The sequence below is a fragment of the Metopolophium dirhodum genome, chromosome 2, assembly GCF_019925205.1.
Source record: "Metopolophium dirhodum isolate CAU chromosome 2, ASM1992520v1, whole genome shotgun sequence".
Classification (NCBI taxonomy): Eukaryota; Metazoa; Arthropoda; class Insecta; order Hemiptera; family Aphididae; genus Metopolophium; species Metopolophium dirhodum.
This window is the reverse complement of record NC_083561.1, coordinates 21,920,669-21,934,350: the sequence shown is the minus strand read 5'-3', so window position 1 is coordinate 21,934,350 and position 13,682 is coordinate 21,920,669. Positions and strand designations below refer to the sequence as shown.

At 28.6% G+C, this 13,682-nt stretch overlaps 1 protein-coding gene across 1 annotated transcript; it reads left to right on the top strand.

The window, feature by feature from the left end:
- Positions 1-218: 218 nt before the first annotated feature.
- LOC132939488 (fasciculation and elongation protein zeta-2) lies at positions 219-12,433 on the top strand. The gene is made up of 8 exons (XM_061006678.1): positions 219-886; positions 9,428-9,539; positions 9,612-9,758; positions 9,831-9,903; positions 9,964-10,214; positions 10,288-10,363; positions 10,437-10,502; positions 11,419-12,433. The coding sequence occupies exons 1-8, from the start codon at positions 405-407 to the stop codon at positions 11,433-11,435; spliced, it is 1,224 nt and encodes a 407-aa protein (XP_060862661.1). The 5' UTR covers positions 219-404; the 3' UTR covers positions 11,436-12,433.
- The last annotated feature ends 1,249 nt before the right edge of the window (positions 12,434-13,682 follow it).

Genomic DNA, 13,682 nt, shown 5'->3' with positions numbered 1-13,682 from the left:
AACCAAACTAATGATTAAACTCGGATAAGTATTACTAGTGTTAGAAAAATTAACAACTTTGTATACGATTATACGATAGAATATTATTAGTATAATAATGATTGAATGTAGCCGTACAATAATTACCGTGCATGCGCGACACTGTCGCAGCTCCGTGCATTTGCGGCGCCAAGCGGTCACGATCCCTACGGCGGCGGGCGACCGTTTTACGGTGGTTGCTACTTGCTCAGTGCTCAGTGCCGTTCGGACCGCGTGCCTTGTTGTTCGCGTTCCTGTTTTGTCAGTGTCGGTGACGTCTGGTTACGTACGTTCGTCTCGTCCCGGTAGGCATATCTTTACATTAATATTATTATTTTTACTATCCATCGCCGTCGGCCAGTCCAAACGCGTATTTCCTGAGAGCTATGCTGGATATGATGAACAAAATGGCCGAACTCAAGTTCGAAGCGCCGCTGGCGCAGTTCGAAGAGTCGGACGAGTGGACTAAAATGATTGACGACGACTCGCCGCTGCAGCAGTCGGCCAAACACAACCTTCACAATCACCATCATCATCATCAGGGAAACAGTCAGCTGACTTCGGGTGGTGGCGTACGCGACGCGGATGAGGAGCAACTGGACAACATGCTGAGCAACAGCAGCAGGGCCCTGGAGCCGGCGAACAAGTCGTCGTGCACGCAGTGTGGAGCGAACAACAACAATGTCGGTGTGGAGGTGACGACGTCGGACACGGACAATTTCGGCGAGACATTCAGCGGGTCTCTGGAAGACCTGGTGCACACGTTTGACGACAAAATCACCAGATGCTTTTGCGATTACGAGGAATCCGTGGAGAAATTAGCGCCGGTTCAGATCAGGACTCAGGAAGAAATAATGAACGAATGCCAGTGAGTTTTACCCACACGCCAGATCCCTTGATAATAATAATATTATTATTTTAATAATTAATACCTATATGATGATAATTTGCTTATTTTAATCGGTTGTATTATTATTATTGTTGTTGTTGTTGATTACTGGAGGGTGAGTCCGGCAGGGAGGATTTTAATATAATATATTAACTATGTTTTATCTTTTTATAATGTGCACGTACAGACTACTGGGTAATAATCAAAATAATATAGGTATACCTACCTATTGGCTGTAGGCTGATTGTATTTTAAAATGCTTGATTTGAAGTGTTGCAGTGTCGCAATGGTCTATAATAACAGCACGTCATTATATTGTATACAACATAAATAATATTGGTATATAGTTCGGTTAATGGTTTTACAGTGAGGCAGATCTACTTTGCGTATTATGCAAGACCTACCTGTCTTTTAGTCTTTATATACACATTATATACGGAGCATAATGTACCACTGAGTTAAGCCATTTTTCTGTGTACACGATGCACGATGTACCTAGGTAAAAACAGTGGCTCATCGCCCTATGTTAGATTGCTACCTATGTTGTTATAATTTTGTAGGTCAACATTACATATATAGATCTAACGTCGTCATCGTCGTCATTTAACCGAATACCTTTTTTTCTCAGCCGATAATCGCAGCTGCGCATGCGGCATGCACTACACACCGTGGTCCATACAAGCGAAGACCAAATATTCCCATAGTCGTGCCTTTCTATCTATTACACATCAACACCTACGATAAATATATATAATTTGCATCCACAAATTATATATTTCAACTCTATGGTTCCCGATTTAAAACAAATGTTTGCCTATCTGTATATTTTCGTGTGCGATGTATTCGCTAAGATTCCAATGGCTGTGAAAACTCGATTCGCCTACTCGACCTAAGACAATATACATTATTTACGGGTGGACGGCTTATTATACGACTACAATGAGATCGTTACGCCTCGGCACGCGAATAAGTGAATCACCACCGCAAACCGTATACATACGTTTATTAAGACGACGAATGAATAATATAATGACGAGAAGCATTATAACGATAACAAATGTTGTCAAATGTGTATTGTGACGAGTTGATGGCTACGGCGGTAATACATATTAAATAATAATATAGAATAATATATTTCGCGATTATTTTACTATAGGTAGATATCAACATACGTTTCGAAATTTATAGTTTTACCTTGTAAATGTTAACGAACCAACAAAGTATGCCTACACAATATATTACAATATACCTATATATTATATTTGTTCAAAGTCGTGTGCATAATATTTTTGTATTATAATAACTCGTAATAAGTGATATTATATTTTATTACCATTTCATTTGACTATAACATGGAGCACGTGTAACAGAGGAAGTCGCACGAAGACACTAAATGAATTATCAGATATTTTTTTATCATTAATTGATAATTTTTTTGTCAACAACATTAATAATACAATATTACACAAAATATGTATCTATATTAAAGAAACATTTTACCCTTACATATTTATTAGGTAGTTATTACTTAAAAATATACTATATTGATGATATTTAAAATTACGTATGAGTTAATGTTAAATTGTTGATATTAATAACAAATCAGGCATTTTTAAATTATAAAGTAGATATTTGTATTTTTGACCATATGTAGGTACATAATATTATATATTATATGCAATTTGCCGGTTATTTGTTGAAATAGAATCTCAGAATGTTGTTTCACACATGATTCTTAAACTTAGATTAAACCTATTACCACGCACATTACGCATTACAACTATTTTACAATAACTAATTTATTAGATATCATAGTTTTCAATACATTTAAAATTAAAATTATTATTATATTATTACAATATTTTTTTAACATAATATTATGATATGTTTTTAGGGAATTTCCGGTGAAAACCGTCACAAAAAGAAAAACTATTATACTTTTTTACATAAACAATTAGGTAAACCTTAGACATCTAAATAATCAATTAGGTATAAATAAACATCGAATTATACATTTTAAAATATTTTGTTTACATCTTACCGTTATTAATTAGGTCAGTTAAAAAAATAAATTTCATAATGATTGGGTAATTTAGGTTAAATGCCTATAATTATTAATCTATCTTAAAATGATTTATTTGTATTATATTTAATCAATAACAACTTACAAGCCAATTCTATTATTATGAACATAAATTAGTACATTTTACATAGCATATTATTAAAGAAAATGAATTCTCTGTAGACACATACTGTAAGCATTTAATCAAATTTGGCTGCTCGAAACTGTTATTTAATAGCAAAATATCAGGCATTCTAGAACTAAAATTAGAAATAAATCATCAACTGTTATCATGTTATATAAATAATAACCTACAATACGTCTGTTATAGATTCACACACATAATTAAATTCGCTGGCTGTTCTCCAAAGTTCAAGGTTAGACCTTAAATGCGAAAATTTTAGTTTTGAAATATAATATCATCCACATATAACATAATATAGATACTTGGCTATTTTTAACTTAACTTTTTTGTCAAAACAATCTCAACGTTTTATACTATACAAAGCGCTGCCAAAGTTCCAAGATTTATGTTATTGTTTAGGTAATAAGTGGTGAGTGTTGATTTGTCATTTACTCGTTTACTTTAAAACCTATTTTTTTACATACTTCTAATCGAGCTTCTAATAATATAATGATTATTATTAATAAATTATAATATTTTTACTATTATATAATATTATATTTGTTACCTATGTTTATGATTATGATGTACCTACATTATTATCATTCATCATTATTCCTTTTATAAATTATAGTAGTTATTACCTACATTTAAATACTTAATACCTAATTAAATAATATAAATACAGTTGTTAAAATAAAATATAAATAAATGAACTAAAATTGAAACTATTTATTCGATATAATATAATTTTATTAACATATCTATGTGTTATTATTTATTATAAATTATATATAATTATAATATTTTATGTATAACTATATGTCTATATAAGTACAATAGTATTAACTTTTATAAGTAATAAATAAACCGTAAGTGTAATAATATATATTGGCATAATCTTTATAATATTATGTATCCATTGGGAATATTTTGTACCTACCTATATTACTATCACTGATTATAATTTATAAATAGTGTAGGTAATATACCTATTACAGTATTACCTACAAAGTAATATTTAGGTATAATCAGTATAACTGTATCTATTAATAAGTAAGAACCAATGGGCAATGACGTTGTGTTGTTTTGAAACGTCTGGTATCTTTGGTGCACCACGCACGTCATGATAAACTCTATTAAGTTATAGGTAGGTAGTCAGTTACTTTTTTCTGGTGAAAGTTGTTGAACCGATCTCTCATATTTTTTATACTATATGAAAATAATATACGTATACATAATATTATATATTTTTTCCACTTGAATTAGTAATGTATTAATTGCTCGAATTTATGTAGAAATTATATTTTTCGTCAATACCTATGTATCTAACTATATGTAATATGTTTAACATACCAATCATTAAATTTCAAAAAACCAAACTGTAGTCTGTTAGTAAACACGTAATATGGTATATATGGTACCTGCCTAATTTAATATTTATAACAAATAATAGGTATAATATATTGCTGATTTTTTCCCAAAATGGGATTAAAATCATCAACTTCTGAGAGGATTTTAGTGCACTCTCTCTCTCTCTAACTCATGCGTAATATAGCATATTTTCGTTCAGCAGAACCAACCTTGTATTGTTTTAGTATTAGCTAAAGTACTAGCTTCAGTATTAGAGTGATAACCTATTATCAATCTTTAAATCATGAAGCAAGATATTATGATCATTTTTAAATTGTAATATTTTACAATTTACATACTCGTAACTTGTACAATACTACAGTTGTACCCGTACAAATTGAAAAAAACGTTGGTAAATACTCCAACGTTTAAACACAATCCACAAAAAATGTTCTTAACTTCTTAAGTTTGATAATAATAAAGTGAATTCATTTTATACAAGACCTAACCGAACAAGATTGGTTCTGCTGAACTCAAGTTTGTTGTGTTGCGCGTGTATCATAGAGATAAAATATAATATAGTGCACTGACATCCTCTTTATGTGCGCAAACTGCTTGTATAAAATAAATGTGCGCAAGCGATGTATACGCAGTACCCAATGTACTTGATTTGTAGGTAATATATGATTATCATAATATTGGTTCAATCTTATATATTTTCTTTTCTTATTTATGAATACATAATACATACAAATCAATTAGTAATCAGAAAATAGTTGTTACTTGTTATTACCGATTAACCAATATAAACAATACAATAATTGATATTTGATATACATTGATAAAGTTAATAAATATTTAAACCATCTACATAGGTACTATTCACTCTCAGAATTTACCTATCGATTGATTTGTATTTATGAGCACCTAGCTATATTTAGTGTATGTGACGAATTACAATTACGACTAAATCACCAACAATTTATATTTTGTAATAACGAATATTATTATGTTCACAAATTACACGGGAAGAATACCAGGCGTTGGATAATATTACAATAGTTTGGGCCATCTTTTGTATACACAAATAATTTGAGATGATTCATGCTATTATAACATGAAATTATAACCCGTTGCATAGACGTCTTTCTGCTATGTATGAACATGTGGATTCATCTCGGATATACTACCTGTAGCCAGTAAAAACTAAAAAACCAGTTTTAATACCGCCACCATAATGATGCACATGTTTATAGTAACTATAGACTAGGCGGAGTAACCGAGACTTAATTTGAACCCATGCAGACATGCAGTCGATATAATTTCTAGATAATTTCAAGATTCTTCACGGTAACTTTTAAATCTAATTTTCGTGTTAAATTTGTTAATTTTTTTCTATTAATAAATGTTGTATAATGTTTCATTAAATTTGTTTTTTTTTAGAGTAATATTAAGATAAGGTAATTAACACGACTTGATAGTTGACATTCAAAGATTTTTTTTTATCTTAAGGGGATTCGATACCGTGATTTTCTGTTTTTGTCTAACACACGCCCGACATAGTATTTTAGACGTGTTTTTTCCAAACATACCAATTGATCTAATGAAGCGATAAGAATTCTTAAAACAGATTTGAATTTGTCGTCAAGTCTACTTGAAATCGACTTTCCCACATTTTTGATTTTAACTTCTCCAAAAATTGAAATACAATCATTTTTAAATACTCATTTTATATGGCATTTTTAGGAATTTGTGGGATAATATCAAAAATGTGTGGAAGTCAATTTCAAGTAGACTTGACGACAAATTCAAATCTATTTTCAGAATTCGTATCACTTCATTAGATCAATAAATTGGTATGTTTGGCTAAAAACATGCCTAAAATACTAAGTCACGCGTGTGTTAGACAAAAACAAAAAATCACGGTATCGAATCCCCTTAAAATTATAATAATAGCTGGTATTGATTATTGTTTTAATATAAAAAAAAGAATAAAAATAAAAATAAAATATACACAAAACGCTAGTTATTACTATGTTTCGATGATTATAAACTATAATATATACACACATATACAGGTATTGTTATATTGGTCACAGCGTGTTGGAGATGACCCACGGTCGCCATTGCGGGGTTACCATAAAGGCATTAACGACACGATATTATTGTTAATGAAGCACCTAATAATTAAAATCATGTCATTCAAATAATCGTCGGGATAAATAAGTCAAAGGCAAAAATCTAAAATGTCTTTACAAAAAAATATATATATATGTTATGTATCTATGTGTTAAATGTTATGTTCTATCTCTGTTTATCATTCTAGTGTCTAGTAAATTAAATTAAATCAAATGCTAAATCGTGATCACTGATCACGTTTCGTGTATTAATAATGATGAAGGGGCCGGCTGTTCCTATAAGAATGGTCGCGAACGCATAACGTATGTGATGATTCTGTAAATATTTTTAACTATTCGACGATGTATAGTTAGTGTTAATTTGATATTATGAATAATATATAATAATAATATAATAATACATACTTTAACGTACAATGAGTGACGCATTTTATATTTTTAGCGGAAGTAAATTTGGTTATACATCTATCTACCAGTATGTGCCTCTAGCATTATTACTATCTATATTCCGTATTGAATATTGTATATTTACAAGTTACAACTTCATACTTTATTATAAATATTCAATACAATTTGATGCCTAATTTTTATTTAGATTTTTCATTTTATACAGTAAAATTATAATTTAATTTAGTATTAATATATAAAATATAACTAAACCGAAATATCAAAATATAAACTGGTCTAATTAGGAACCAAAGATATATCTAGCAGATTATCTAAGATTATTTCAAAAATGAAACATGCTCTAGCACTTAGACTTACGACTACCGGACTACGTAGGTCTGTAGGGTGCACTATAATAGTAGTTTTACCAATCCTGCTACATAATAAATGTAATTGTGATGCGTGTAGGAGTGTAGGACAGATGTCTTGAAAACTCAGATTATATATTATATACGTACTACATATATTATAGCCTATAGGACATAGGTACCCATGTTGATGCTATTAACGTGTTTTTAGACTACTTAAAAGTATATATAGATAACCGCAAAACGTGAGAGTTTAGATTCATGTAAGAAAGTACGTTTTTGTGTATTATTAGGTATGTGAGTGATGTGAGTAGATATGTATTTTTTGCACCCACATTTAGGTGTATTATATTCGTGTTTATAATATTTTATTTCATTAAGACAACTATAAATTTGTGTACATTAATGCAGGTAATGTTTAATGTTGATTGTTGCCGTAACTGATATAACATAGTGTAAAAACACTTTTTCTGATAGTTTTGGTTATTACTAATTTTACCGTGATATAACACTGTCTCGGAAAAATTATATTCCGGTTATTTTATTGTTTATTAATTATAATTAAATGATAGGTATATTATTTTCTGTTTTTTTTTTACCTTCAATTACAATATATTATGTAGTTACCGTTCGATGTGACGACGGCCGAACTTATTATACTTTAAAAAATGGGGCTTCAAATTTCAAAACTTAACTGTTTATTACTCAAATCACACGCTCCTGTAAATAGACACTGAAATTCCATGCAAACGATTAAGTAGTAGTGTTAAAATCAGGTATTAAACTATTAACTATAAGTATATTAACGTGTTGGTTCGTAATAATTTAAGTACAAAAAAACTTAAGATAAAAGTCTAAATAATAATGACAACATTGATAATATGACGCACTCTAGCAATTAACATTAACCTAATTCTCAAGCAATGTAAGTCTAGTCATTTCAATTTATGTATCACCTACCTGACTACCTATTTACTTATCAAACCATTTAAATTTGAGTGGACTGTAGACAATAATTAACATAATAGATAGAAATTTGGACGACCCTTTTCACGGAATATATTATATATTTGTATAAAACCAAAACGGATATATACTTTTTATTATTTTCTACTTGAAATTCAAAACAGATGTTTAGCATAGGACATTGGTATGATAATAAACTTATATTTTAAAAATCGTTTGAGCAAAGGGAGTGAAATTTGAATTATGTAAAAATTAACAAATAACATTATTTTCCAAATGATCGATTTATCTTTAAATGCTTATTTTTATAGTGTGCAAAGAAATCGCAATTTATTTACATCTTATTAAGTTATAAGTATTAAGTTATAACAATTCATATTCCAAATACATAGTAATTTCCAAGTTTTTTCTTTGTGTATTTAGAACTAATATCATAATCCCAGTTATAACTACTTAATATTCTAATACATTAAAATAAAATTATGTTTTGTTGTATTATGTAAATTATACTGCAATATAATGTAAAATGTTATAGTTTAAGAAAAAATATTTAAAACTACTTGCGTACCTATTTTTTTATAATATTCATACTTTGAGGTACACATATACACCATACATTATAATTTATAATATTATATTGGCATTAAGCTTAGTCTCAAAATTGTTCATAAAAATTGTATGCATATGGAAAGCGCACCTATAATTGCCATAACATAACTTAAATATAAGGTCAATTGTTCGAGTTGCCCTCTAAAATTTCAACGTATGGTTTGTTGAGTTGTCCCTTTTAAATTAGTAGTAATTTATATTATTCATCCGAGTTAATGGGCTAAGGCCAAATTATTTATCTACACATTATTCATATAGTATAATATATGAATACAATGTGTAATATACAATGTATATTGTATACATCATAGGTTTATAACAATTGTCTATTATATAGTTAATAGTTTCAAAAAAAATAGTTTCTCACAAAATATTATAATAACTTAAATTTAATTCAATAATTACATTTAATTCTGGATGTTCGTGTATTATAATATATCAATAATATCATTAATATTTAATAATATATGTCAATTCAAATACCAATAAACAAATTATATTTTCTCATTTTAGAATGTGGTGGACAATCACAGGAAATTTTGGCAATATTCTTCCTATTGATTGGTCCAAGTCATATGCACGCAAAGTTCAACTGCCAGTACTCAATTTGAATAACAACATTCAGGTAAAACATTATAAATTATAGTGATTTGATAATAATTGATATCAAACTAAATGTAAACAATTTTCTGAATAGGATGAATCTTCAGATGACCTTAGCAGTGAAGATGAAGCTGTTTCAAACGACTTAGATTTGCATACTTTGATATTGTCAGGCCCCAGTGCAGACATTGAACCTCCAACTGCCGATGAAGTGATAAGAGAAATTGATGATATTATGGAAGTATGTTGTAAATTTTGTAATTAAATATCAATTATTAACCTTTAGATACTATTAAACATATTTATATCGTAGGAGGGTACTTCAAATGAGTGTACTCCGGACTCTGAACATCCTAAGGAAGTTCATTCACCGTTGCTAGAAGAAAGTTAGTTCAATAAAGCCTATTTTTAAAATATTTTATATTAATATTGTTAATTTTTTATAGAATTAAAAACATTGAATGTATCTCAACTCAATGAAGTTTATATGGAGCTAGAGTTGCTGATCAGAGACTATTCTGAAACATTAATTACAGAACTGGCCTTAAGAGATGAATTGGAGTTTGAAAAAGAATTAAAAAACTCATTTATATCATTGTTATTGGCCGTTCAAAATCGAAGGAGACAATATCATGTTGAGAAAAAACGGAACTCGAGAGCAGGAAATACAAATAAAAACGTAACAAATGAGCCTAAAGTATGTTTTGTATTGCACAGTTATATATTTCTTTTTATAATTGTTCTATTATTTACAATCTGATATTTTATAGTATTTAACCACTGTCATACCATACCATTTGGATAGTGGACCTTTAAGTAATCAGGCACTCCAAGTTCTCATTAAAAGTATGAAGAATTAATTTATCTATATATTTAATTGATTTGATAAGCTATACATTTATAATTATAACATTTTTAGTATTAAAAGCAATAAACGAAGACAGTCCTACAGTACCAACATTACTAACAGACTACATTCTTAAAGGTAAATATTATTATGTTCTTAAGTTATTCACTAAATTTATTGTAATGTTTGTTAAATACCTACATCAAAAAATGAAAATAAATATTATAATATTACTTTTCCATTTATATTCAGAACAAGAAATATTGATTATTATAATATAGGACAATATTTCTTTCATTTAATTCTTGTTGATTTTATTTTTATGAATATGAACTAATTTGTGCATGCCAATTATTGAGTTCAAAGATTTAGAGATTAAAGTGTTATTTTCCTCCTGATTACATGTATATCCTAATTATTTTGAAATTTAGAGTCTGACCTATTTGTAAATAACGGCCTGGGGAGTTATGAATAAAAAGAGAAATACATGTAAACCAGTTTAATCAGCAGCCTGGGTTATTACTTATTACTTTTTTGTATTTAAACATGGTAAATAATTATAAATAATAATCAACTTACTTCACAATACACATATCAACTATTTTTCTTTTTCGTATGGCGCAATATTGAAGGCCTAGTTCGGTCGCCTATTTGGCAGAATTTCTAATTGGGTACCCGTAGGTTAATGCCATGCCTGATTAAGGGATGGCGATCTAGACAGTTGCCTGCTCAGAGAGCGATGCCACCCGTGGCCAGGATTCAAACCGCCAACAGTGCACGTTACAACCGACGCCGTAGTCTGTTCAGCCACTCCGCTCCCCACATATCAACTAAAATGTATATTAAACTAAGCAATTTGAGAAAAAAACATATCTAAGACAATATTTCCTAAGTTATTAGGTACTGAAAACATTTAACATTTTTAATTGTTTGTTATAATTATTATTTTCAATATTTGCCAATCAGTGCAACATTCTTTGATAAGTTTTACTCTTCTTAGTATTCAAACATAGTAAAAAAGTTATTAATATATATTTTTTTATTATTATTTTAGTATTGTGTCCTACATAATTGAAAACGGATCAGTAAAGTGGAATGATCAACTGCACTCTGAACTCTACGTGATATAACTTATTTAATATTAACTTACTATGGCATAATTCGTAGATTTTATAGGTTGATAATTGATTATAAGTTCTACTTGAGGTACATTATTTAGACATTATTAGTATTATATTAAAAACATACTTGGAATTTCCATTAAAATTTCTGTAATAATAACTCTACAAAAGATCTTTCTTCTATCTAGTAAAAAAAAAATCTAATGTATAAATAAATTAAAGATTTTTTTTGTCTTGTGCCATTTAGCTATTATACAACTAATGAATAATATAGGAATTAATGAATACTCAACATGTTATTGAATATCGACATAAATTAAATTAAACTAAAACCTTACATACCCAATTGGTGCTTCAAAATAATAAAATAATGATTTACTTAACTATACTTATATAATTATAGCACGAATGAATAGTATGATAATTATTAAGATGTCATATATAATTTACCTATTATAAAGTTGATTCCAACATTTGATAAATAGTTAGTTCAGGCTCGCATTTAAAGATACTAAACAAATAAACAATATAATACGATTACATAGTATAAATTATGGGAAATGTTTATTGTGTTGCGCTGGGACCAAAATGAGTGCAAATGATGATGTGAAAGAGTTATTTTATTTATTGTGTGTTTTTTTTTTATGTCATTCAATATTTCTCAATTTAAATTAGACTAAGTTTATATTAAGATAAAGTATAATTTTAGCTTAAATTTAGATTATTTATTGTTTTTGTGATAATCTTTTTATTTATGCTTATGTACAATTTAAAATGTTTCTTTCTTTTTTAAGCTTTATTAATTATTTATATTGTATTGTTTAAATGTATATTATATATTAATATTTTCATCAAATATCAGATGCAAAATGTTGTATATGCCGACATATAATATAACGCCCTCTAGTCATAATATTAATAAATGCAAAATAAATGATTGTCAATGAATGTTATTAGTTATTAATTATCTTATAATGTATATAATTTAAGATATATGCCGGGGTTTAAGTGGGGGGACACATGAGGACTCAGTCCCCTACCACTGACGGCTGTTAAAAAGTGTCCTTTTTAAAAAATTAGGATTAATATGATTCATGGATAAAAGTGGGATGAATTTGCTTAAGTTGGGTTTACATTAGAGCCCGAATACAAGTGAATGCTACTATGAAAACCAATGTAAACGGTCTACCCGAACACGGACGTATTATTATACATTAGTTTGTGTTTGGTCAAAAGCAATCTGATCAGTGTTCAAATTTGTCCGGTAATATTGCTTGCATTCGTTCGTGTTCGAGCTCTAATGTAAACCCACCTTGACATAATCACTGTTTATATATTAGACATTAAATATAAAATTATTTATGGAACTTTTAAAACTATAAGGAGAAACTAGTCCCCCCTGGAAGTTTTTCCTACTTTCAGCACATGGAAATTTTGATTTCATCAATTTTTTCAATAATTAATGAATACAATTTTTGTTCAACATTATTTTTGTAATAGCATGACATTTAAATTAAATACTGTTGCATTCAATTTTTTACTTACGATCGTATAGGTACATTTAGTAATTACTTCTTAATATTAATTTATATATTATTAAATAGCTGTGGTAAACTACATACTACATAAAATTAACACTGAAGTCAACTAAACAAAATTAAAACTATGTCCAACTGTAAACGATGCAATCAATAGTGACTTGCTGCAATTATGTTTTAATATTTTATATAATATGTATGTATTTCAGCATAATTCCTTATCATATTGATTTGTGATAAATTATAGTAATAAGAGCTAATATTAATACAGCGGCCGGGGGGAAGCTACCGATTTTTGTAGCTCGCAAACGCTACAGTTACTCCCTCAAAAAAGTAGCCAGTAATCGCTACTTTTTTTAAAAATATAGAGCACTACTAGCGTTATTGTTTAAACATTACTTTTTCGCAAATTTTTTTTAAAATGTTCTTATTAAATATTGGTAGTTTGTAGTTTGAACTGTTTGACATTTAGTCCCTTGACGGGATTTTTGACTATATAAGTTATTTGTGGACTAAACCTGAAAAATGCACTAATAAACACATCAATACATAATTATTATAATATAAATAAATATAACAGTTATAATATTTTAATCATCACCAAGGAAAATAGGTTTTAGGTGGCAACAAAATAAATGAAAATTTCTGCTAAGCCAACT